This window comes from Thermobia domestica, chromosome 17, assembly GCF_964235325.1.
Source record: "Thermobia domestica chromosome 17, izTheDome1.hap1.1, whole genome shotgun sequence".
Taxonomy (NCBI): domain Eukaryota; kingdom Metazoa; phylum Arthropoda; class Insecta; order Zygentoma; family Lepismatidae; genus Thermobia; species Thermobia domestica.
In genome coordinates, this window is record NC_137470.1 from 75,432,414 (window position 1) to 75,460,001 (window position 27,588).

Consider the following 27,588-nt stretch of genomic DNA (forward strand, 5'->3'; position numbering starts at 1 on the left):
TCATACTGAGTCGGTGGGTCACGGTGGGTGGTGGGTCCCAGTGGGTCATGGTGGGTGGTGGGTCGCAGTGGGTCACGGTGGGTGGTGGGTCACAGGATGTTGACCCACGACCCACTGACCCACTCAGAAAACCTGACCCACTGACCCACCGACCCACTGACCCACTCCATCTCTGATGTTGGATGGTGGGTGACGGTGGGTCGTGGGTCAGACTGGGTCACGGTGGGTGGTCGGTCGTGGGTCATGGTGGGTGCTTGGTCAGTGGTTTATGGGTCAAGGTTTAATTGACCCACGCCATCTCTGGGTTAACTGGTTTGGGTTCGGTTTAAACTTGAAACTGAATGTGTCCGTTTACTTCAGAAAACGAACCGTAATTTGGTTCCGTTATAAAATTAGTTTTTCCCCCTTTTACATCTCTTGGACGGTCCCGGCACACACGCATTCGTATTTACATTCTCTCTAACACTCTCAACTGGCTTTTCCTCTTCATTACTTGAACTGCTCCATGTCTTTTGGCGTATAAAGTTCTTACAAATCATTTTCAGAAGTGCATTTTCTTTCGCGTTCCTCTTTCGTTTGGAGCCGTGCATATCCCTCTCGTTCTTTTCACGCCAAACTCATGTCTTTACTTTTAGTCGTGTAAGATTTATTAATCTGAAAAGGAGATATTTTTTCACAGGTAATAATTCTTACATGACTAAAGCTCTCTTTAAAATAGGGCCAGATTTGTGCTTCTGGTAAAACGATACCTCAAAACAATATGTCACATGACCCTCTTTCTATTTAAAAATTTTGACCTGAATCCAAGATGGCGGATTTCAAGATGGCCGCAATGGCAGTACTATACAAAATTATATATGTTTTTTCCTCTATTTCTATTACCCAGGGTATCTTTCCATTACCTTTTGCCGTTTCTAAATTATAGGAGTTTATTCCAGATTTTTCCCATATACTATGTACTGTAATCGGATTCAAAGTTTTGGTCGCTTGGGGCACCATTTAATATTATTCAATGAAGCTAATTTTTCCCCTGGCTTAATTTAGTCCGATATGGAACCATTTTTGGGGGGTGAGACCAGCCCGATCTGAAAATTGATATTTATGGACCACCCTAATATATATATATATATACTATGTGATCAAAAGTATCCGGATACCCCCACAATCATACGTTTTTCATGTTAGGTGCATTGTGGTGCCACCTACTGCCAGATACTCATTATCAGTAGTCATTAAACATCGTGAGAAAGCAGCACTTCGCGGAACTCACGGACTTCGAACGTGGTCAGGTGATTGGGTGTCACTTGTATCAGAAGTCTGTAAGCGAGATTTCCACACTCCTAAACATCCCTAGGTCTACTGTGTCTGATGTGATAGTGAAGTGGAAACGTGAAGGGACACGTACAGAACAAAAGTGTACAGGCCGACCTCGTCTGTTGACTGACAGAGACCGCCGACAATTGAAGAGGGTCGTAAAGTGTAATAGGCTTACATCTATCCAGACCATCACACAGGAATTCCAAACTGCATCAGGATCCACTCCAAGTACTATGGCAGTTAGGGGTGAGGTGAGAAAACTTGGATTTCATAGTCAAGCGGCTGCTCATAAGCCGCATATCACGCAGGTAATGCCAAACGACGCCTCGCTTGGTGTAAGGAGCGTAAACATTGGACGATTGAACAGTGGAAAAACGTTGTGTGCAGTGACGAATCACGGTACACAATGTGGCGATCCGATGGCAGGGTGTGGGTATGGCGAATGCCTGGTGAACGTCATCTGTCAGCGTGTGTAGTGCCAACAGTAAAATTCGGAGGTGATAGTGTTATGATGTGGTCGTGTTTTTCTTGGAGGGGGCTTGCATCACTTGTTGTTTTGCGTGGCACTCTCACAACTCAGGCCTACATTGATGTTTTAAGCACCTTCTTGCTTCCCACTGTTGAAGAGCAATTCGGGGATGGCGATTGCATATTTCAACACGATCGAGCACCTGTTCATACTGCACGACCTGCGGCGGAGTGGTTACACGTCCATAACATCCCTGTAATGGACTGGCCTGCACAGAGTCCTGACTTGAATCGTATAGAACACCTTTGGGATGTTTTGAAACGCCGACTTCGTGCCAGGCCTCACCTACCTACATCGATACCTCTCGTCAGTTCAGCCTCCGTAAAGAATTGACTGCCATCCCCCAAGAAATCTTCCAGCACCTGATTGAAAGTATGCCTGCGAAAGTGGAAGCTGTCATCAAGGGTAAGGGTGGGCCAGCACCATATTGAATTCCAGCAGTACCAATGGAGGGCGCCATGAACTTGGAGTCATTTTCAGCCAGGTGTCCGGATACTTTTGATCACATAGTGTATATTTTCTTTGCTGCCTTCCACAGCCTCATAAGATTATCGATTAAGAAATTATCAAAGAAGGCTCCTTCTGAATTTCCGTTACATTTCACAAAAAAATTTTTGACCGTAAAACAATCGAAATTAAAGTGCTATTTGTGTGATATTTGTATACAGAATAAAATTTGAAGAGTTTACATGGAAATTAATGATGTCACTAATTTCGCCGAATTCTACTTTGTCCGGGGCTACGGCTCTGATTGACAGCGACCAAGGGGGCCCCAAAAATTTTAAAAATTACTGAAAACATTTTCAAAATAAAAGATTGGAAAATATGACATGAGTCACTCCTATATAATCCATGGACACTTTTGAACATGTTGAGAGGGGGCCCATCATAAAAGTTTTGTCGGGGACCCCTTGTATTTCCCGCTCCAGGGCCTCAATGGTCTTAATCCGGCCCTGAATATTTTCCACACGGAAAACAAGGTGCTGTATAATGTAAATTATTTAATTTCAAGTTATGGCATTATTTGAGATTTCAATTTAGTTTAATACTTCAATATTAGCAAAACTATAAAGCAGAGTGGGAAATCAGTAACCTATCAAGGTTTGAATTTCGAAAAATATGAAAGGCTGTTTTCGCAACATCGTGGACTGGCAATACTGGTCTGGGATTACCTGACTGTATTGCCGGTACTCGACGTGTTATTGTCGTTCGTTTCCGTACTCCCATATGCGAGGAGTGCGTGTCGTGTGTCTTTTTGTTCATATACCGCTACTTACGATACGAGGCGGAGAGCCCACTAAAAAATTCACCGTCCGGGACCCACCGGGGAAATTTACCGGTTTCCCACCTGGCCAGTACGGCCCTGCCAATTACTGAACCACTTGTCAGTACGAATCGACTAAGACCAATGTTGTCTCAGTTGAAAACTTGTCCCCATTGCTCGAAATACCGACTTTTGATTAATTTTTCAATATAGAAATTACATTTTCGGAAAAATGTTACATCAATAACTGATCTACTTCTCAGTATGAATCGAATGATACCCATGCATTTCCAGTCGACGGTTGATTGCTATTTCCCCAGATCCTGAAATTTTAATAATTTATCGGGTGAAAATTAAATTTTCTGGAAAATCTACTTGTCAATACGAATCAAATTAAACTAATGTCGTGCTAATCGACAACTGGACCATACTGCCGCAAATTCAGAATTTTTATTAATTTCCGAGGTGAAATTTGAATTTTCAGGAAAATTTCTTATAACCATTGATCCACTTGTCAATACGACTCGAATAACATCAAAGTCGTCCCAATCAGCAACTGATATAGGTCTACTTTGCCCAAAATCCTGTCTTTTTATTAATTTCCCGCGCAAAAAATTAATTTTCGGGAAAATATCATACCAATTTCCCATGTAAATAGGATTCTTTGTGAAAACGTCTTACCAGGGCGGATCCAGGACGGACTTCTGGGCGGGGGGGGGGGTAGGTTGTAATATTGATATTTAGAGCTACTTTTAAGAGCTCTAAACACTGGGATGGGTTTTATTTAAATATAAAATAATACAGTTTCCTCTTCAGGGAGGGAGAGATCGGGGCGATCGCCTTCCCTGGATCCGCCCCTGTGTCATAAGAATTCTTAATCCATTTGTCAATACGAATCAATTGATACCAATGCCGTCCCAATCAACGACTGGTCCACATTTCTCGAAATCCAGAATTTTTATTAATTTCCTGGGTAAAAATCGAATTTTCAGGAAAATATATTACTAGCCATTGATCTATTTGTCAATTGTCAATCATTGATCGATTAAAACCAATGTTCTTCCAGTTTACATGTGATCCGAATTGCTCTAATATCGAATTTTTATTAATTTTCGGCGTAAAAATTAAATTTTAGGGAAAATGTCATACAATTATTGATCTACAAGTCAATAAGAAACGAATGACACCTATCTTGTTCTAGTCAACAACTTACTTGCATTGTCCAAGTCATCCTAAACAGTTTCATCTTTGTGATATCAAAACAAAAATAAATTATATCTTTTTAAGTGAATTTCAACAATGAAGATTGCTTTGTTGTTCTTGTAACGATGGAATTCCTAATAAACAATAGAGAAATTTATTGAATTATTTTGATGTTTAAATGCGTAATGTGAATTTTCGGTAAGGTGGAGTAGTTTTGAGCATTTCGTTCCGATATGTGGGAATATTGTATCGACATTATTTCTCGCCTAGGCGCTGAGCTTTGGATGAAACTTGGTAATTTCTTTATCTTATTATTATTTACAAATTTTCTTCTACTTACTAATTTTCATATAGAGTATTTAGTTAGTTATTTGGTTGTTAACTACCGTATGCAAGAGAGTTCTAGGTATTGAACTCCATTCTTATATCATGTTAATGTACTTTTGATGTGCATTGTACCGTCTGTTTCACTTGTGTTATTACTGTTGTAGAGCCCTCCGCTCCAAAATTGTGTTGTTTTTCGATGTTTGTGATACCGAGTCCTCAGTTTGCAATAGTTCATAACAAGTGTAGAACGGAAAAATGAAATGAAATCTTTAAGTTTTACGTCCCACGGTTATGCCGGTTAGGCTAAAGGAGACGGTGATGATGAGAGATGAGTGAAATGGTGGAATGAAGAAAGTGGGAGGAAACGGGAGAACCCCGAGAAAACCCACGAGCACGGTGTTTGTCCACCACAAAGTTCACTTGGCGGGGGCTGGGATCGAACCCGGGACCCCAAGCACCAGAGGTGAATGCTCTACCATTGAGCCACCGCGCCCCCCCAAGCGTAGAACGGAATTGTAAACTTTCTTTTAATACAGTAAAACGTGTCTTCAGCGTAATTGAACGGGACTTGCGAAAACTTCCGGTAAAGATAGGTTACCGGTTAACGAAGGTAGATCTATGCAAAAAAAAAAAAAAAACGTACATGCATATAATGGACATACGGGGATAAAATAAGATTCTGTAAATACCTTTGCCAATTTATAGTATTTGTTTCTACTACGAATTAATACACGCAAAGAGCTCCCTCATGGATAAGCGGTTAGCGTACGCGCCTTTGGCGTGGGAGACCCGGGGTCATTCCCGGCGGAGCTCATGTGTTCGGATTCCTCGTTAATCAGAAGGTCCACGTCTCATATAGCTTCGCTGCTGAACGGGACGTTAAACTCAAAATCAACTCAACTCATTAATACACCCAAAACTTACAATGAACAGACCCACGTTAACTTAACTTTTTCCAATAGTCAAGGAAGGTTTTCTGTAGACACCGCTGCTTGTCTGCCCAACTTCCCACAGAGACTTTAGCCTGAGAAACCATGCTAAGTATACCAGTGTCATTTCGACATAGAAGAAATGTTGCAATTCCTTTAAACTTTTGACACAATCTTGATAAGACTTAGCCTACACTCCTCCTCCAACTTAATGCCTTATTTCTCTTCTTCCTCCATCTCCTCAACTCCTTTCAGATTTTCCGTATAATTCTGAATTAATGCATGTATATCCGGTTTGCACGTCACTATCTGTTTTGCTAAAAAATATATCTAAGCCCTTATAGCCTTTCTAAAAGCTTTCTAAATGCTGTACTCCGAAACTTGAAATTTTCGGTTAAGAGATTTATTTTGATTTCTGTTGTCCGCGTAATACAGTTTCCGTTTAATGAAGGGAATCTAACGCGATATTCGCCAGTAAATTCATGGTACAGTGAAATACTTCCGTTTAATACAAATTTCCGTTTGCTAGCTGCGCACAGCGCTGTCACCCTTGGTGCGAGAGGTCCCGGGTTCGATTCCTGGTGGGGCCACTCGGACGAAAAAGTGTAAAAAGCTTTTTTAGACAGAGTCATCCTGAATAAGGATTTCATAGGTTTTTTCCTCATTGACACCAGGCAAATCCCGGGCCGTTACCTAACTTATAGGTCCCAGGCCGCTTCCTTTCTTCCCCAATCTTTTCTTGCTTCTATTTCCCCGGATAGTGTGCTCGCCGTGGGACGTCATCCCTCATACGTGACGGGCTAAATGACCATAGATGCTGAAAGCCGAGAAATCTAAATCCTAAACCCTAAGTTTCTGTTTGATAAAGGGTCTGTTGAAGACAGGTTTCACTGTACATAAATTTGAAATATGTAATAACCTGAGGTAATGCCACTTAAAGAAATACAAGTTTATTTTGGATTGGTAAAATATATGATCTGGTGTTGTTGTATAGCACACCAAACAATGTTCCCTTAAGATGTTTGCATGATACAAAATTTTTTATATATATATATATACAGGGTGTTTCAGATAAAACGTCCAGTGCTTATAAATCCGAAATAGCTGAGAATACAAAGATGAAACAAAAACTGAGACAGGAAAATGTTATAGGGCGCATCACATGGTGTTGTTCTGGTGACTCCCAGGGCCCTCCTTCAAGGGGGCCCAGGGGCCAACTTCTAATTTTCAAATAGGAACACGTATTGAATCATACCTCATTCAATAGTACTTGAAAAACGAAACAACTTTTGTAGGAAACAATTTTCGATTTGGGCCACCGTTTTTAAATGGCCGCAAAAAGTGGGTAATATATCAGATAAAACGTCCAGTGCTTATAAATCCGAAATGACTGAGAATAAAAAGATGAAACAAAAACTGAGATAGGAAAATGTCATAGGGCACATCATATGGTGTTGTTGTGGAGACCCCCAGGGCCCTCCTTCAAGGGTGCCCAGGGGTCAACTTCAAATTTTCAAATGGGAACACGTATTGAATCATACTTCATTCAATAGTACTTGAAAAACGAAACAACTTTTGTAGGAAACCATTTTCGATTTGGGCCACCATTTTCAAAATGGCTGCAAAAAGTGGGTTCTGTATCAGATAAAACGTCCAGTGCCTATAGACATAAATCAGAAACGGCTGATAATAGAGAGATGAAACAAAAGCTGAAATAGAAACGATGATAAAGCATATCAAGTGGTGTTGTTGTGGTGACCCTCAGGAAACTCAGTGAAGGGGGCCTAGGTGCCAACTTCAAACTGATACAGGACTTTTTGCGGCCATTTTGAAAACGATGCCCCAAATCGAAAATTGTTTCCTACAAAAGTTGTTTCGTATTTCAAGGACTATTGAATGAGATATGATTCAATACATGTTCCCATTTGAAAATGTGAAGTTGGCCCCTGGGCCCCCTTGAAGGAGGGCCCTGTGGGTCACCACGACAACACCATGTCATGCGCCCTATGACATTTTCCTATCTCAGTTTTGTTTTATCTTTTTATTCTCAGCCATTTCGGATTTATAAGCACTGGACGTTTTATCTGATATAGGACCCACTTTTTGCGACCATTTAAAAACGGTGGCCCAAATCGAAAATTGTTTCCTACAAAAGTTGTTTCGTTTTTCAGGTACTATTGAATGAGGCATGAATTAATACATGTTCCTATTTGAAAATTTGAAGTTGGCCCCTGGGCCCCGTTGAAGTAGGGCCCTGGGGGTCACCAGAACAACACCATGTGATGCGCCCTATAACATTTTCCTATCTCAGTTTTTGTTTCATCTTTGTATTCTCAGCCATTTCGGATTTATAAGCACTGGACGTTTTATCTGAAACACCCTGTATATATATATATATATATATATATATATATATATATATATATATATATATATATATATATCGGGTGATTCCGTTAGTCCGTACCAGGCCTTTAAATCGAAAACGGTCCGAGATATGTAAAAACTGAAAAACACGTATCCCATTAGTTGCAAAGGACAACAGTGCGAAGTAAAAAGTTTCGTCACAGGGTCCCCCGCAGGGTCACAGACGGGGTCCAACTCAAAATTGTCAAATCGAATGAGGGGTCAAGTGGTATATCGCTTGAAAGCTCTTGTAAAAAGAAAGAAGCTACAACAAGTTCCGATTCTCTACGATTACCTTATGCAACATGGCGGCGGGTGAAAATGTCATCAAAAATTGCATTGAAAACAATATGGCCACCCCTATAAATCTGAAACGGGCAGACAGACTGGAAAACTGAAAAACAAGTGTCACATGATGTTCAAAGGGCAACAGATCGAAGTAAAAAGTTTCGTCCCAGGGTCCCAGACGGGGTCCAACTCAAAATTGCCAAACGGAAAGAGGAGTCAAGTGGTATATCGCTTGAAAGCTTTTGTAAAAAGAAAGAAGTTACAAGTCCCGATTCGCTACGATAACCCTATGCAACATGGCGGCGGGTCAAAATGTCATCAAAAGTTGCATTGAAATGAATGTGAAAAAACACATATTCCAGTGGAATTGGCGGTAAAATTTCTGGACAGTGCCCGGTAGCCCTGGAGAGTTGTGGTGTTCATCAGAAAAACACATCAGCAAGTGGTGCACACAGCCGAAATATTGACTCAATGACACTAGTCGGTCGGGAGAAAACAACTGTTTTCACTTTGCTTGCACAGAGTTCTTCGAGATGTGGAACGAGGCAAGCATACTCTACCAATGTTTCCTGCATCTGTTTTGTAAGAGGTCTGGGGCTCTTCCCAGATCTTGATCTTGGTGTCCGCACAGGATGTGTGTTTGAAAGCAATTTGTCGGTAGTGTGATGTTGCTTCTTAGGGTGGCCTCTCCCCTCCCAGACCTCCGACACTATGGGATCAAGGAAATTGAACACTGTATCCTCCCGACTGGCCAGTGCAACGGACGAAATATTTCGGCTGTGTGAACTACGCGATGATTTGTTTCCATGATGCACACCATAACTCTCCAGGGTACAGGCGAATAATGGGATTGATGCAAGGTTCCAGCCCTGTTCTTACCTGCTCTTTTCTTCCCTGTGCGTCGTGTAAAAGTGAAATTGATTATTCGTGAAACGTATAACTTCAAATGAAATACCGAAATGAATAAACATACACATCTTTGATAACGATTACTGCAACTGGATTGTGCTGTTTGCTGGTTTATGTTTGTTGTACAAAACATACGCCTTTTGAGAGAAACAGTCGCAGACAATCTTGAATTGAAAAGCACGAACGTGAGGTACGCTGGAACACAGTTTGTTCCACAGTAAGTTGAGCGGGCTTTGCTGAAGGGTCGTTAGTACGAATTGTAGTGAAGTACTTGTGCTGAGCAAAAGTAATACACGCTACGAATTGAGTTGTGTGTGTGTGTGTGTGTGTGTGTCAGAAGGCTTCCATTTCATTGTAGAAGGTGGCACGTACTACCCTAATATCGTGTGTTAGTGCAGTGTCGGCTAAAAAATAGCATTGTATTGGAACAATGCCATATACGAACGGGGAGGCATTTGACATGTTAATGGTGTTAGGGGAATGTAGGCAAAACTATAGAACTGCAGCCCGAATTTATAACGCAAGGTTCCCACAGCGACAATCAATTTCCCATAACGTACTTCGACCTTAACAAATCGTCTGAAACAAACAGGGGGCACACCTCCTGAATATGGGGGTTACAAACATGCTCCAATTGTAGATGACAACGATGTCGTTATTGATGTTTTGGCTGCTGTCGACGTACGTCCTAATGCATCCTCAAGAGATATTGCCCGGGATCGCAGATTTAGTCAAACAAGTGTACTGCGTATACTGTGGAATCATAAACGCCACCCGTATCATGTCTTTTTGTGCCCGGTGCTAACAGATGGCGACCGTAATAAGCGCCTCCAGTTTTGTAATTGGGCCCGTTAGAAATTGAGGACAAACCCAACGTTTTTCAGTATATACGTGCTGTGGACAGACGAAGCAATATTTGCAAGTGATGGTCATGTCAACCTACACAATGCGCATTATTGGGCTGCGGAGAATCCGCACTGGACACTACAGATCGACCGACAAAGAGTTGGAGCATCAATGTGTGGGGTGGTATCATTGGAACACATGTAATTGGGCCCTGCTTTATTGATGGAAATTTAACGTCGGCTCTGTTCCATCAATTCTTGACAGAACATCTACCGCAACTGCTGGAAAACATCCCACTTCATGTGCGGCGTAATATGTGGATGCAATTGGATGGTTGTCCAGCACATGCTGCTCGTATATGCAGAGGTGCATTAAATATTTTATTTTCGCGCCGTTGGTTAGGAAGAGGGTCCAATACTCCTTTCCCTCATCGCTCTCCAGACCTTACGTGCATGGACTATTATTTCTGGGGTCGACTCAAGAAGCTTGTTTACACAAATAGACCAACTGCACCAGAAGATATGAAGCAACGTATAATGACCGCATTTCGAAGCATAGGAGAGGCAGAGCTTGAAGCTGTGAGCTATAATTATTATCGCCGTCTGGACCGTTGTCTTGCTGTACATTGACGACAATTTCGGTAAAACGTGATCAAAAACGTGCTGTGTGAAGTGCACATCTGTTACATAACGCACAGCAGCTGTCTCCAAGATAAATATGATATATCCTTTGTACGTTATGCGATGGTAAATTAATTCTTAGAACAACGTTAGACGTTTCAATATAATATACTTACTTGTCCACCATAACGCTTCCATTTCCATACTGTGTATGTTACCAGTGTTGAATACGAGACGAGACAAGACAACACTTTTCAGTAATGTCACGAAAGAGGACTGAACAGTCTCTGTAGTATTGTACCCGCAAAACGTATGTTACCAAGGAAATATAGCTGTTCAAAATGTTCAGAGTCTTCCCTCCAGCACAATGAAACCACTACTAATTTGGAGGTGGACCCTGCCTGGATATCTAGAACTGGTTACCGTGATATGTTGTACTTTTGAAATAATGAGACATTTGTTTGTCAGTTTTTACGTCTGGCTGCCTGTTTCAGATTTATAGGGGTGGCCAAATTGTTTTCAATGCTACTTTTGATGACATTTTGACCCGCCGCCATGTTGCATAGGGTGATCGTAGAGAATCTGGACTTGTTGTAGCTTCTTTCTTTTTACAAGAGCTTTCAAGCGATATACCACTTGACCCCTCATTCGATTTGACAATTTTGAGTTGGACCCCGTCTGTGACCCTGCGGGGGACCCTGTGACGAAACTTTTTACTTCGCACTGTTGTCCTTTGCAACTAATGGGATACGTGTTTTTCAGTTTTTACATATCTCGGACCGTTTTCGATTTAAAGGCCTGGTACGGACTAACGGAATCACCCAATATATATACAGGGTGAGTCAAAAGTCCATGGACACCTGCATAAGTTTGAAAATCGACGGGAAAAGTAAATATTGATGATGGGAACAGAGGTTTGATGAGGGTCTGCAACTTTTTGGAGTGTATGTTATTCATGGCCGCAATCTTGAAATCCGCCATTTCGGATTGAAGTCAATTTTTTTTAAATGGGAAGGGGAGTGTATGGCACATCAAATAACGCTAGCTTGAGCTCAGGAATTTAATGGTGTAATTTGTTTTTTTATCTAGCTTGTACAGTTTAGAAGTTATTAATGTTCAAAGGTGGGAAATTACCTTGATACTGAATGCTACAACACATGTTCTACGTGTTGTCCATCCCGTGCAATGCACAACTGTAGTCGCCGCAGCCACTCTGACTGCACACGGAGGAGAATGTCTCCTGAAATTTGGTCACAGTCTTGTTGGATGCGTTTCTCCAGGTGTCTCAAATCACGGATTGTCTCAGCATACACTATCTGCTTAAGATGTCCCCATAGATAAAAATCAAGGGGCGTTAAGTCAGAAGATCTGGGCGGCCACTCCACAGGACCACGGCGACCAATCCACTTCCCTGGCAGTTGTTCATCCAACCATTCACGGACACCAAGTCCATAGTGTGGAGGGGCTCCATCGTGCTGAAAATAAGATGGGAAAATGCCGTCAGCGTTCAGTGTGGCAGGGAACACGAGGTCCTACAGAAGCATCAGATACTGTGATGCAGTTAAGGTGTTAGAAATGAAAGATGGCCCAATGATACGGGTGTCCCATATGCCACACCACACAAGAGTATGGACTTCTATCTTCGTTGGACTATGTTTTCGACTCGGGTCAACCCAGTTCGGATTTGCGTCACACCAGTATCGAGAATTGTGACGATTAACCTCCCCGTTCAAAGTGAAATACTCGTCGTTGAACAGTATGCCCTTAGCAAACGCAGGATCCAGTTCGTGTTGTTTAATAGCCTACATGCAGAACTCCAACCGGAGATCAGGGTCATCCCCGTTCAGTTTATGTTGCATGTGAAGCTTGTAAGGATGCCACTGATTGGCGTGCAATATCCGGACAACGGAGGATTGGCTTATTGTACATGCTAGGGACACACGATGGGTACTTCGTTTAGGACTTTTCACAAACGACGCAACAACCGCCGTTGCAGTTTCCTCATTGGTGGCAGTCTTTGGTGGCCTACTACGTGCCCTATCTTGAACAGAGCCCGTCTCCTGGAATTTGGTGTACGTGAGCCACCGTGCTGTGCGATACCGGTTCTCTGTCTGGGTGCCGTCTGTTGTAGTCAGCTGCTATTGTTCGGTAGCTGCGTTCCCCTGATATAAGGATGATTTCGATCTTCTGTTCACCTATCAGACCCATTTTAGATCACCTGGAACAAAGAGAGAACTGGGTCGGTATCAAGGTAATTTCCCACCTTTGAACATTAATAACTTCTAAACTGTACAAGATAGAAAAAAAAAGCAATTTACACCACTAAATTGCTGAGCTCAAGCTAGTGTTACTTGATGTGTCATACATCCCCTTCCCATTTAAAAAATTGACTTGAATCCAAAATGGCGAATTTCAAGATTGCGGCCATGAATGACATACACTCAAAAAGTTGCGGCCCCTCATCAAACCTCTGTTCCCATTATCACTTTTTACTTTTCCCGTCGATTTTCAAACTTATGCAGGTGTCCAATGACTTTTGACTCACCCTATATATATATATATATATATATATATATATATATATATATATATATATATAGTTTTAATAATTGTAAAGTCCTATTAACATAAATGGTCCACCCAGTAGACTCTACATATTTTCGAAACTGACATTTTAAAAGAAAGTAATACGACTACAAAAATCTTCACGTTTACTTAAAAATGTCTGAAGATTGTCTAACACGAAAAATAGAACAGCGGTACTCCAATTTCTCCTGAACTCGGGTAAACATATTCATCGTCATAGATGCAACAGCAATATTGATACAATTTTTCAGTTCTTTTAGGTCTGTTGATAATTCTTAACAACGCTGTTCTTAGTGTACTCCAAAAGAGCGGCGCAAATCTGTCTTCAACATTGTGGGGGGGGGGACAGGTAAGACCGTTCCCATGATTTTTTTTTGAGCGGTTCAAAATATTTATGAAGTTGAAAAACAATGTCTTCAGCAGAGGAGAGCAGAGTTGTCTTCAACATTGGAAGGCGAGCAGATTTGAAGCTCACTCTGGAGGGGGCATGAGACTCATATTACGGTAGATGAATTTGACTCATGAGGTAAACTTGTTGAACATTGTACAGCAAATGACATCAATTTCATCTCACTTTCCTTTGTTGCAGTCGGACACAAATCATTACATTCCTCCGAAAAAGAAAACACATTTCAAATCGGATTATTGGGGGAGACAATACCCCCAGTTCCAAGATTGAGAGGGACATGCCCCCCTCATCCCCCAGGGATTTGCGCCATTGCTACGATACAAATTACCTTCCGGTGCTGAGTCGCCATTTTCATTTGCATCGTGAGGTTAAAAAGCAGTGGACAATCGGTCTAGTGACAAGATATAGATATTATACTTTGTTACCTATCTCCGGGGCGGTTGCACACAGACACTACGGATCATGCGCGTCCGTCTCATATAAACATGGTCTGTGGTTTAAAATAAGGTGAGCGACGATTCATCCAACTCTGGCGTATGCAAGGGGTTCGAGGTTTTAACGCCCATCATTGAGTAAAAAATTATGCAATATATATGTATGTATGTATACAGCGTGTTAATGAACTATACCGACAGACTTTAAGAGGTGATTCCTCACATCAAAATAAGAGAAAAAGTTCATATGGACCTATGGCGAAAAGTGCATAGCTTCAGAGCTAGGACTGTTCAAAATCGCGAAGAGGCCCTATTTCGAATTCGAGAGACTGTAGATGGTAGTCCTTATCAGCTTAAAGGAAGTCATACATACGCAATTAAAAAATGCATATTTCATTAATGTTCAATGGGTGTACGGATTATTCCCTGCAGGGTGAAGTTCCCAGACATGCCATCAACCGAATTTTGAGATATGATCTGACTTTATGATTGGTCCAAAGCAGGAAAACGATAAGCATTGATAGCAATGAACACGGAATCCTTTAGTCTCGGTTCAGACGTGCGGAAAAGTCTGTTGCGGACCCGCGCGAGCCGGAAATACATTGGTTCATATCATTCATGCCACACGTGCAGACTTTCCCGCACGACTCTGCTACGGGCCCGTAGCGGGCAAAAATTGAGTTGCGGGGACTGCTGGCTCGCAGCGAGTTCGCACAGGTGTTGCGGGTCGGAAAGCCATTGCTGGCAATGAGGCAAGCCACACGTGCAGACTTTCCCGCGCCCGCAGAAATGGAAAGCGAAGAACTGAATGAAGAACTATTCATTAACGAAATACAAAAATATCACGAGATATGGAATTTAAAGTGCGAAATGTATAGAAATAGAAATAAAAAACGGGATGCATGGAATAAGGTGTGTGAAACCTTATGTGAGAAATTTAATGAAAAAACAGAAGAAGAAAAAAACAGTATTGGTATGTATTATTATTACTTTTCAATGTAAAAATCTAATATTCCTGTAGTGTTTACATTTGGTTTTCGCTTAGCGTCCCTTTCCAGCAGAGAGGCTGTGAATACTTTTTTGTGATAACAATAGACAACAAATACGCTTCGAGAAAAAGCCTTTATTGTTAATGCAGTTTCTTTGATGAGATTTCTTGTCACTCCGGAATGAACCGACTGTTTATAACGTACGTTGCATTATACTTTAGGTCGAGGCAAGGGCGCCCATCAGGAAGGGGGGCAAGGTGGGGCGTTCGCCCTCCCCCTAAGAGGAAATTGTACTTGGGAATATCGAAAACCCAATAGAATTTTTACATTAGTTGCAGCAATAAATGAAACTATATTTGAAAAGTCGCTTATATTTGCCCCCCCCCCCTTGAAAACCGCAACATGGGCGCTCTTGGGTCGAGGTCACATATTATATAGCTTCTGTGTTCAAAAGGGACGCTGAAGTCCAAAGCAACCTTCAACATAATAGCAGAACAAAAAAAGAAAGAAAAACCATCGTTTTTCGGCTGACACTTGTGGTCTTTATTTGGTAATGTACTAAATAAAAAAAAATAGAGTTAACACGAAAATTGTTGAACATCAGGGTATCAGGGTACTCATGTGGTTAAAAAATAAAAAAGCATGCTCGAGATGTAACAGAAATATTTTTGTTTCTCGTGCAATTGATAATATTGTGCACGTCGTTGCTTTTCTAGAGATAACAACTGAATGTTTTCTTACATAAAGATCAAATTAAACAAAGTTATCTTGCCATGGAACTCTACCTATGTCGCTTACAAAATAATCAGCCCATCTGTTTTTGCTTCCGTTTGCTGCGTTGCCTCCTTTTGGTGTGCTACACGTATTGGGGATTTCCTCAAAACCTTCTATCGTTAAATGTCACAATTATAAAAATGTTTCCTTTTTCTCACCTTAGAAATGGATTATTCGGAAACACTAAATCCATTATTGTTATTTAAGAGTTTACATTAAGAATTTCACATCTCCAATCTAAGCGAATCCTATACTTTCTCAATATATAACGGGAAATGTCACTACTATAGGAAGGAAATTAAATCCTTGAGTTTTACGTCGCACGATTATACCGGGTAGGCTAAAGGAAATAATGATGATGATGCTAAATGAATGAAATGGTGGAATGAATAAAGTGAGAGGAAACGGGAGAACCCCGAGAAAACTCACGCACACGGTGCTTCTCGCAGCACAAAGCCCACTTGACGCAAGCTGGGATCGAACCAGAGGTGAACACTCTATCACTGAGCCACCGGATCCCACTACTATAGAAATCCCCCATCTCACCTTCAAGAGAAAATTTTCAAAGACGCTGAAACCTGTGCTCCATTATTTTAAATATGAGTTTATATGCCGAATTTTACATCTCTAACTGAAGCGAATCCTCACATTCGGTAATTTGTGAATAAATAAAGGGAAATTTTACTATTATTGAAACGCCCCCTCTTGAGCGGGATATTCGGGAAGTCTCAAATAAATGTCTTATTTTTAATTTAAAGCCACCAACTATGTCAAAAAATCGAATAGTCACGCAATTGTTAAACTACGCCAGTGGCCGCTAATAACGTCTGAAAATGTCTATGAATAGGTCTCCGAATGTTTAACTTTCTGTGCTCTTACAAACGATAATTAGTTAACATAATTAACTTACCTTAATGTAACAGCCAGAGCTCCTCCGTGGCTAAGAGGTTAGCGTACCCGCCTTTGGCGTGGGAGGCGCGGGTTCGATTCTCGTCGGGAGCTCATGTGGTTCAGATTCCACGTTAATCAGTAGGTCCACATCTCATATAGCCTCGCTGCTGAACGGGACGTTAAACTCAAAATCAACTCATTAATGTAACAGCCAACATTTGAATTGGTGGTATCGCAAGTCTCATGAAAGTATCTTCTGCTTTAATTTTATCACTTATTTTCGATAAGAGTTCATCAAATGAAGTTATGCTCATGCGAAAATAATTAAAGGTCAAATCAATAAACATGGAAGAAAATTCACCTTTAAGCAGTCGTGAGCTTACATACGGATGAACCCAGTATCGTCTCTGTTTCTTCCTTAGGATTTTACTGGCTAAGTATACAAAAACAGCATGTTTTCTTCTTTCAGTTTCCATCTTCATTGAACTGCAGCTGAAAATAAAATTAGCTGTTTTCTATGTCTATGTGAAGTGGTTGGGCTGAGACGCCCGCACGAGTCTGTTGCGGGCCCGCAGCAGACTTTTCTGCACGTCTGAACTGGTTGATCTTTGACGCCCGCACGAGTCTGCTGTGAGTCTGTTGCGGGCCCGCAACAGACTTTTCTGCACGTCTGAACCGAGCCTTAGCGCAATCAGCACGGTCACTCGTACTAGGGAAAACGCAGGGTGCGATGTTTTCTCACGCTTATAAGTGAAGAAAACGTGAAATATACCGTTACGAAATACATATCATCACATGTTATTGCGAACACAAAGAAACATGGAGCTGCCGGTTCCTAGCACTTCTGCTTTCCCTCTGAAGCATTGGATGTCTATTGTTTTTAAAGTTTACCTCGCCTACTTTGGCCTTTCTTGAAATCAGATTATATTTGAAAATCCTATTGAAAGCATATCTGAGAATTACACCCAGCAGGGAATAACCTTTACACGTATTGACAATTGATGAAATATGCACTTTTAGATTGTGTATGCGCGGCTTCCTTTAAGGACCACCATCCAAAGTCTCTCGAATTCGAAATATGGCTTCTTGAAATTTGGCTTTTTCGCGATTTTGGACAGCCCTAGCTCTGAAACTATGCACTTTTTGCCATAGGTCAATAGGAACTTTTTCTCTTATTTTGATGTGAGGAATCACCTCTTAAAGTTTGTCAGTATAGTTCATTAACACCCTGTATAGGGTAAGAACCCCCAATATGTGAACAGGCACCTAAATTGAGACCTCTACCTATCTTGGGAAGCAAGGGCTGCAATCTAGTGGAAGCGAGCTAAAACAAAAGGAAATAGTCCATTATAGCACCGGAAGTCACGTGAGCTCGTTATGTGGAGAGTTGTTAGTATAGTGGAGACTGGAAGAAATTGCGCCCCTACAAAGTTTTCTTAACGTGCACACATCAGGCGCAGAAAATGGAGATGGTAAATTGATATTCAGTCTATCTTTACTCTCTTTTATACCAGTCAATATGCGTATTGCAACATGTAATGAGTTACCGGTTTTCTTCCACTTATATTTGAGATGGCGTTAGTCATTTGTTTATCGGTCAATTGTTTATTATGAGACCCTTAACGGGTTCACTATATGAGACCGGAAAAAGATGAAATCTTTAAGTATATGAGACCGGTCTCATAATGTGACCCGCATAGTAATATTGGGTCTTATATTAGGAGCTCATTTGTATCGACATTTCTGTATTCACAAACTAAAGATATACCACATTGACTTCATCCCTAGTCTTCCGTTCCAAGCGCTGCTATCGGCTGAAGGAATTCCACTCGCTTTCTCTCGCTTAGCAACAGCTGAACCCTTATTGGTTCAACGCGTGGGTACGTGAGGGTGTAAATTTTAGTTCGCATTTTTGGCATGGCTTAAGACATTTTGGTAGCACAATAGGGATGTCATGTACTCCCATGACATCCCTTAGTCATGTACTCCCATGCGCAATAAAAATTGCTCGTATACTGCAACTCACGGTTTTTTGCATTTATTCCATTTTCCTTACGTTTATGGGTAAAATTCAGTTATTAGTATGTGGAAAAAATAGAAAGCAGTCCATCTGAGAAGATATTTCCAAAAAAAATAATAAAATAATAAAAATATAAGCAAAAAACAAAATTATGCTAGGTTTTGTGTATACTGGCAACGATGATTTCTAGGGATTTTTTCAGTAGCAGAGCACGATTGCGGAGGGAATTCAGTAGGGGACTCAAGGAGTTGGATCAAGGAACTGGATAGTGGAGTACAATGTTGCATTTATTGGTTAAAACCTAGTGTGTAGATTGTCTGTCAAATATAAATTAGCTTCTGTAACAAAGATGTCGTACGGAAATATAGAAAAAAAGAGGAAATCACCTGTCTTGAGGTTGGAAGTGACATGCACTATGAATATTAGCATTTATTTGTTAAGAAAAAGAGAACAAGCAAAAAGAAGTTTCCGTGGTTAGGTGGGTAACGTGGTGGATTAGTAGTTCTTACACTATTTTGACACTAGATCGAATCCTATCCGATTCTTCTTCTTCTTTTTTTTTACAAAACATTATAATTTTCATTATAATAAGAACCGAAGCAATATAATAAGGGCATAACTTATTGATATTTTGCTGTAATGACGTATTTATCCAGGATTAGAGTACTATTGGTAATAGCTATTGTTTTCAGTTCATGCTGTTCTATAGCTTCTCTCATCCTGTTTCCTGGGGAAAAGAACAATTTTGTCTCCAACAAAGTGTGAAGGATATATACGGACAGAAAAAAGACATCTTAATACCAAACGTGATTTATCGTGATGAAATGGACTAGTTTGCCATTATTTAAAAAGAAAAAAACTAAAGTAAATTATTGAAGTTGGTTTCTCTTTAGCTTTTAGCTAAAAATATTTTTTTCTTTATAAGACTATAGTTTATAAGGCAAGGTGTGTGATCATACCCACAAATTTAGCTAGGAAGTGAAAGATAATTGTTTATACAAACATTTTACAGGTTTAGGTGCGTGAAACACCAATACACGAATGGTCTCGCTTATCCGACCTTCCTTTATTCCACATACCGTATGATCCGATATATCATTGCAGATAGCACCAATCGGCAAGAAGAACTGCGAGTTGTGGTCTTAATCTATTTTTCATGCTCTGGAGTCTATCGCCTAGTGCGCCCGTCTACACCTTGACTCATATATCTATCATTCAGTGCAGACACGTATCCAGGTTTTCTATTCGGAGGGGGCCCAACACGAATCCTCGTAAGCACGTAATTCTAATGTTTTAAAAATATCAATAATAATAATAATAATAATAATAATAATAATAATAATAATGCAACAGTTCTGTATTTCTCTTAAACTTTTTCCTACTTTTCATTTATAAACCGGTTTACTTTGGAAACTCCATTATAGCACAAACAAAATGAAACATATTTTCGAGAGAAATGTAACTAAAGAAAACTGTCTACTACGTATATCACATAACAAAAATTGCAAGAAGACGTTGAGTGTATCGTTCTAATATATTAAAGTTAAAAACAGAACGGAAACGAAATGTTAATCCTATTTAAAACTGTTCTTTAATTCCACCTGGTATAATGGCATTATGGTATGTTCTTAGAATTATAAAAAGACAACAGCATATTGCCCAAAGTTTGGACACTGACTCCAAGTAAACTGATATAAAAGAACCTTAAAAGGGTAAAAGCAAGTTTATTAAAATGTCCTTGAGTTTCGGAGGGGGATAGCCCTCAGGCCCTCACGCTGGATACCTCCCTCATTCAGTGCAGTGCATTTATTTAATATAAAACATGATTATTAGATGCGTAATATGTAACATTATATCATAAGCTTTACTTTTAATAGGCCTTTTCTTAACATCCGTATTATCCAGCGTTTTGCCTGCCTGTTTATGTCGGATAAGTGAAACTCTACTGTATTTCCAAAGCTAGTATATACATGAAGTAGAATTGTATCGTCCTAGAACAGACAATAGTGTGAAATGCTTATATTAAAAGGCTGGAATAAAAGAAAAGCATAAGTACTGTTTTGGTAGCGTGAGAACAAATTAAGAACAATTCAATGTATTTCCTAAGTATCAAATTATCATCTTATTGTGTTGATGTGTATTCTTTTTTAAACAGTTTTAAAAGTCATACCATTCGCAATATGCCTAAGGAAATCGAAAGAAAACCTCCTATGTGCCTCTTGTGGCAAAGCGGCTTAAGTGCATGGTCCGAAACCGATTCCCACGTTAAGGTATAGATAGAGTTCCCATATTTCAAAAAATGCAAATCCGGGACGCTACAAGAATCTTTGAAATGCTTTAAATTGAAAGAAGTGTTGAATACTAATTTACTTTCCTCTATTAGATAGAGTTGTTCAAGTATTACGTTTCACATTTTTATTCATTTCACTAGACCTTCTTTCAAGGGCGCCGATTTCTCTGTAAATTTGGGGGGGGGGCATTCAAATGCAGAAGATATATATATATATATGAGGATTTTAAGACAAAATGCACTCAAATTATACCAAATGTTGTATATTCATAAATACAAAGGAGGCCCACATGAGCTTTGGGGGGCCCGTCCCCCCAGGATCGGCGCCTTTGCTTTCTTCCTAGTTAAGCAAACGTAAGGAGAGGATTTACTCCCTCCCCTGGTAAGCAAAATTGTTTTATTCCCCTCAAGATCTGTTGTGTTTCGTGAAATAACAGCAGGAATTTCCTGATTACTTAACCATCTAAATGAATGTTTTCACTTACAGTTAGAGCCATCCCGTCGATTCGCGTTGCCTAGGACTTAAATAAATTAATGGTCAATAATGAAGATGAGATTTCCATATCAAACATGAAGAGACATGTGGATCGGAGGTCTTTCTTTGTTCGAACTTTGATTTTTTCAAATCCATGATGGGAAATTACATTATGAGTACAATTTTCGAAAGTAATAGTATACATTCGTAAAAATATCTTACAAAACGATGGTTTATTGCAAAATACTTTGACTCAAAGAATAAATTACAAGTAATAAACTTGTTACTTTTCCTCAAGAGTCTAAGTCTTGAATGAGACAGAGGCTCTCGAGCGTAGTGCTTGGAACGATTACCTCACTTGTTCTACCTTCCCGTGGGGCAGCCTTGATTCGACTTGATCCTAAACGGATTATTCAGAAGTCGAAGTCGGAAGATGTTCCCCATTTTTCCAAAACACTCTTTTTCGATTAGAATCTGCCTCACTTGTGAGGGGACAACCCCATGCCATAAGCATCGGTGGACCACCGTTAGGCAACTAGCGACATGTCCCCAAAAATTGGCGGTCCCACAACGACGATCGGCGGTGGTCCCACTTCCGTTTTGAAAATTATACCACCAGCGGCAGAGAAGCGACGGAACGCCAACGAACCACAAAATTATTCCCCTAAAATACGTTAAATCGCCTATATGCGTAATTTGTTTGCATTAAGGTGAGTCTAAAAGCATTTCAAAAGAGCAAACAAAAAATAAAAAAAGTTCCCTGAGCTGGGCGCGATCCACCAACTTTAGGGTTACTAGTTGCGTGTTCTTCCGAATTCGCGGAGGCGATTATGAAGACACAGCTTGTAGAGTGATAAATGGTTGAAGTCTTTTTAATATTTCTAATCAGTGTGCTCCTTTAGCCGTGTATATTTGACTATAACTGTTTGGAATCAGATCAAATGCACTCGTCATGTAATTTTATAACAAAATGGCAAGCGTCTATTTACTTTTTTCACAGTACTCCCATATTCACTTGCTAGTGATCGGCGACAATTGCTATCTAGATTTATATAATTATACGCACCCATCTCAAGATTTTTCAGTTAATGATGTAAAGGCAGGAGTTACTCTTGACCCCCGGACGAATAACAGCATGCACAGGACTGGCGATAGTTCGTATTGGTCCCTTTGCGATTCTCCGTGGCAAATCAAAAGAGCGCGGATCAAAATGAAGTCCTCACTGTTACGCGGTGGTAAATTCAATACCTCCGATTCTAGATATCTGCTTCGACTCGACGAATCTCTGCCATTAGTGGCACGGTAGCGGCAATCCTTCTACGCGTCGCTATATCGACGATCGCCATTTACCGGCAAGTGGGCCAGTAGGTGTTGGCGACGTTTACGGCATGGGGCAGCTAATAAACAAGCAAATCAATAAATAAATCTAAAGGCTTGTAAAAAAAGTTTTCCCAAGATTTACATCTAGCAAAATCATTTATTGGTATTCCAGAAAAATCCGGAATTCGGAAAAATTCCGGATTTCGGAAAATTTTCGGAATTCGAAATATTCCGGATTTCGGAAAAACTCCCGAATTCAGAAAAATTCCGGAATTCGGAAAAAAATATTTTTTCTTTTTGTAATCCTAAGAATTTTGTTCAAATGCAAACGAACAAATTTCGTTTTTGTAATCCTAAGAATGTATGATGCAAGTTAACCCACAAACGTCCAAGACCAGTTTTATTCGTTAGCAACTGCCTTGAACAATACCGTCTTATATCGAAAACCTGAGAAGAAAACTGAACGAAATTCGTACAACAAGAGAACGGGTAGTGTGCCTGAAATGGAACAACGGGGGTTCGGCTAACTGAATGATATAGCCCATGTAACGTAGTGAAAAATAAAGTGGGTCACTGGTGGCACAAGGAGCGTTTGTGGGTTAAGCTGAAACACATCCTAAAGTATACACTACTCAATCTTTCCATGGTTAATGAGATGTAGTCCAAAAGTACGATGTGCTCCTAATAGTTAATTTTTGTTTTACTGTGATATTGTCCAGAGGTAAGACTTATATCACACTGAGATTAACAACTTGACATAATGAAGATGTTATCATACGTAGCTTTCCAGAAAATCGTGAGAAACGAATTTTTATGAAGTTAAAATATGCGTCGCTTGTGGCCAGTGTGATGCAATTGATAACTTTTATGCTGGAATAGTCTTATTATTATTATTATTATTATTATTATTATTATTATTATTATTATTATTATTATTTATGAACTGCAAAAGAAAAATACGAACCGTTAAGTAGTAGATTTTATCTGTTGTTTTTTGATATCTTCTAACAGTAATAACAAACTGATTGTAAATAATCAATGATTATCAAGGACAATGGCATATTAATGTAAGGAATAATCTGCAGACTAGCAATAAATAACAGATAAACAATAGTTGCAAAAAAGTAACTAACTTGGGCACGTCAGGGGACATCCACATTGCGCATTATGTTCGCGAGAATATAGGGACGCATTGAGACTCTAGCAAAGAGCGTGGTTTTATCATGTTCGTTTGGCTAATTTTAATAAGGTGAGCCTGATGTATAAAGTTGTTAAAGTCATATTATTACTCCAAGGGGCGTACAATAGAGGCATTAACGTTAATATTAATCGCACTAATGAGCACTTACTTGCTCTAACGGTTAACCTCATTTTTGAGATGATTCTTAGAAGTGAGCGTGTTGGCATGCACTTAGAAGCCCCATATCCATTATTTAAAAAGCACACGTTATCTGTGGAGTACTAACGATTTGCGTCACTATCGAACACTAACGTAGCACTAGCAACGTTTAAAGTCAAAATTGGGGTCTGACATAAGTGGCTTGTCAACTTCACGGACATTATATTTTCGTTGAATGCGAGAATTTTGCGCCCGGGAAATTTGCGCCCTACCACAAAAATAGGGAAAAATGCGTCCGCAATATATTTGCACTGGGATGTTTGCGTATTGTGTAAAGTAACTTCCACTCACACTTGAACTAGGCTTGCCTCTCATCGTCTCAGTGAGTTACTCCATCCGTTATAATATTCCGAACAAATGAAAAAAATACAATTTTAGTTCACTGAAGGGCAATCCATACGAATACAATTTTTCATTATACTACAAAATTTACAATAAAAGTATAAATGACTGATATATAATTATTTATTAATATAATCAAAGAGTATAATTTAATCTACAAAAGGCTGATTGTCTCTACACGGATATCTCTGTTCACAATCCTTGCGAGTTGTTTGGCTTTTCAGGATACAAAATATAGAAAAGAAAATGTAAAGTGAATGTAAAATCAGTTCAGTAATATTATCAAGAAAACTATGTACAATGTGTTTACTTGCTGGAATTACACTTCAAACACACAATTGCGTTCAGTCGTTCTTTCAGAAAAAATGTTCCGGGGGACACACTTAGTATTCCGGAGGGGGGACACTGCTGGTACCATTCTATTTATTATTATATTATAGACGTATTATTTTGGTCTCCTCCGAGGGGGCACTCTGAGAGCTCTGGGGAGGCCAGTGTTCCCCCAAAATCATCTCTGGAAGAAGCAGTGATTGTGTTGATCCGTTGTGTTCTTTTGGCTTATATTGAAGTTTATTCTCCCCTTATATAGCCACAATGAAAATAATGTAATGTCAGCCCCTCCAAGCAAATGCGTAAGCTCGAATAGGTTCTTTTATTTCGCAGGGCTGAAACTTCCCGGTGGAGGTACATCGCAGGCGCAATTTTCCCTGTTCTTGAGGTAGGGCGCAAATTTGCCAGGCGCAAAATTCTCGACACCGTTTGAATGACCTCGGAAGACTATATCTTTTTCAATACTTTTTTATATTCTTTTACTCGAGATTTCTTCATAGCTTCTTATTAAAATACTTACTAACATATCCTCATTTTATTGTCCTAAACAATCAATATGGGTATGTTGTTAGTAAAATATTTAGATTGATCGAGCCCCTGGTGTGTAACCACAGTATTTCATATCACCCTCTCATTAGAAATCTTGGCTAAATGAACCAATATATGTTGCCAATAAAATAGTTTAGAATGATTGAGCCCCTGGTAAATAACCACAGTATTTCGTGACAGACCCCCCTTCCTATTACCATATTTTAGCTACGTGCCTGACTCAGCTAATTCTGTACATTCTTTACCAAGCACACATTTTCTAAAGCGGAAAATGCTCTCTAAATAACTAAGCTCATTATTTTCAGCAGATGCACAAATTGGGTAACATTCTGTCCACATGAATGTTATATATGTCGATTACTGGAAACCGCTTCTCGCTATCTATTACCATATTTACTATATAATGATTAACGTTAAAACCGGAAATGGTTGATTTGTACCGCTTCCGGTTTGAATACTACATTCATCAGGGAACTCGATTCTTAATTATTGACTTTGTACATCATGGCTAAAATTGATGGTAATCCATCAGATAGTTCTTGAGACTGTTTGTTTCACTGACGGACAGAATGAATATATGGCTATAGAGTTTTGATAAACTAAATTCGTTAATGAGTGATGATGGAACAAATACAACAAAGGGAACCAAGAGTGCCACCGGGAAAATTTTCGAACACAAAATTAGCCATCGAAAACCCACATGTCCTGGGTTAGAATACCATAGATGAAAACTCTACCACTGAGTCATCAATCACCCGCTTATTAGTTTTATTAATTATTATATTAATATAAATTAATGAATGCCTGCTTATGTTAATTATTGAACAATTACATTCTATACTTCGTAAAGTCAAAAATTATAAATTTGCATTTACTGTACATAGGTATGTTAACAATAAGCGAATGTTATTAGAATATTTGTTGAGATTTATTTTCCTTCACTGCCTTTCGTCTGGTTAAAAAGTAGTTTGCTGTGCTTTGGAGCAGCTGCAGGTGGGAACACCATAATGTTTGAGACATACCGGCGACTTTTTTGTGTGTGGAAATAAGATCTTCCTCATAAAGCAGTAAATAACTGCAGTAGCAATTGTCTACGTACGTAAGTGATAAAGACATATCCAATTACAAGAAAGTAATACAAGTATATATATTCATTATTGCGTTTTTCTTTTAACAGCTACTAGCTAGTGATGGCCAATTCCAGAATTTTTACTTTCCGGAATCCGGAAAGTAAAATCCGGAATTTTTCTGAATTTCGGAATTTTTCCGAATTCCGGATTTTTTCCGAATTCCGGAAAGTAAATTTTCCGATTCCGGAAAACAAAATATCCGGATTCCGGAAAAGTTTGGCCATCCCTAGTTTAAACCAATAAATTCAATATTTTCCTCCACTTTCCAGTTCCTTCCGACAGCTCGTTCACTGGCTATTGTCAATTTCCCTTCGCAATCGTGCTCTGCTACTGAAAAATCCCTCGAAAGTATGATTGCCAGTATACAGAAAACCAAGCGTGATTTTGTTTTTTCCTTACATTTTTATTATTTTATTATATTTTTTGAAAATATCTCCTTAGATGGATAACTTTCTATTATCTCCACATACTAATACTGAATTTTACTCACAAACGTAAGGAAAATGGAATAAATGCGAAAAATCGTGAGTTACAGTATACGCGCATTTTTTTTTTTTTTTTTTTTTTTTGCGCATGTGGGTACGTAGAGGCAGTGCTTTCGTTGGCATTGAAGTTCACTTTGGAAACATTTCTTCACATTTGGTACATATTTGAACAATAAAAGTGATGAAAAATCGTTTAGTTTATGCGCACAAGTGTAAAATTTTATAGTACGTATATTCTAAAATTAAAGAAAGTGAGTTAGATTGAAAGTGTAACGTTTTATATTTTTGTGAAATCACAGGATTTGGCTTAAAGACAGTGTTGAACGGTGAATTAATAAAATAACTCTTTTAAGGGTACTCAAAAAGTCGGGGTCTCTTATTAGGTACCCCTCATAAAAATGGCCGTGTTGCAACTTTTGGTCACATTTTTCAATATAATTTCTTATTGTTATATTTTTATGTATTCCAATCGTTTGTATCGTAAATTAAACATTTCAGAATATATTTCAGAATATTTCACAGAATAT

At 39.5% G+C, this 27,588-nt stretch overlaps 1 protein-coding gene across 1 annotated transcript in view; it reads left to right on the forward strand.

Annotated features, from left to right (window-relative positions):
• Positions 1 to 4,468: 4,468 nt before the first annotated feature.
• Positions 4,469 to 27,588, forward strand: part of LOC145673754 (uncharacterized) — a 73,386-nt gene continuing 50,266 nt past the window's right edge. The window contains exon 1 of the mRNA XM_081743502.1: positions 4,469 to 4,607. Coding sequence (XP_081599628.1) covers positions 4,547 to 4,607 — 61 coding nt within the window. The 5' untranslated portion in view covers positions 4,469 to 4,546. The remainder of the gene's footprint in view (positions 4,608 to 27,588) is intronic.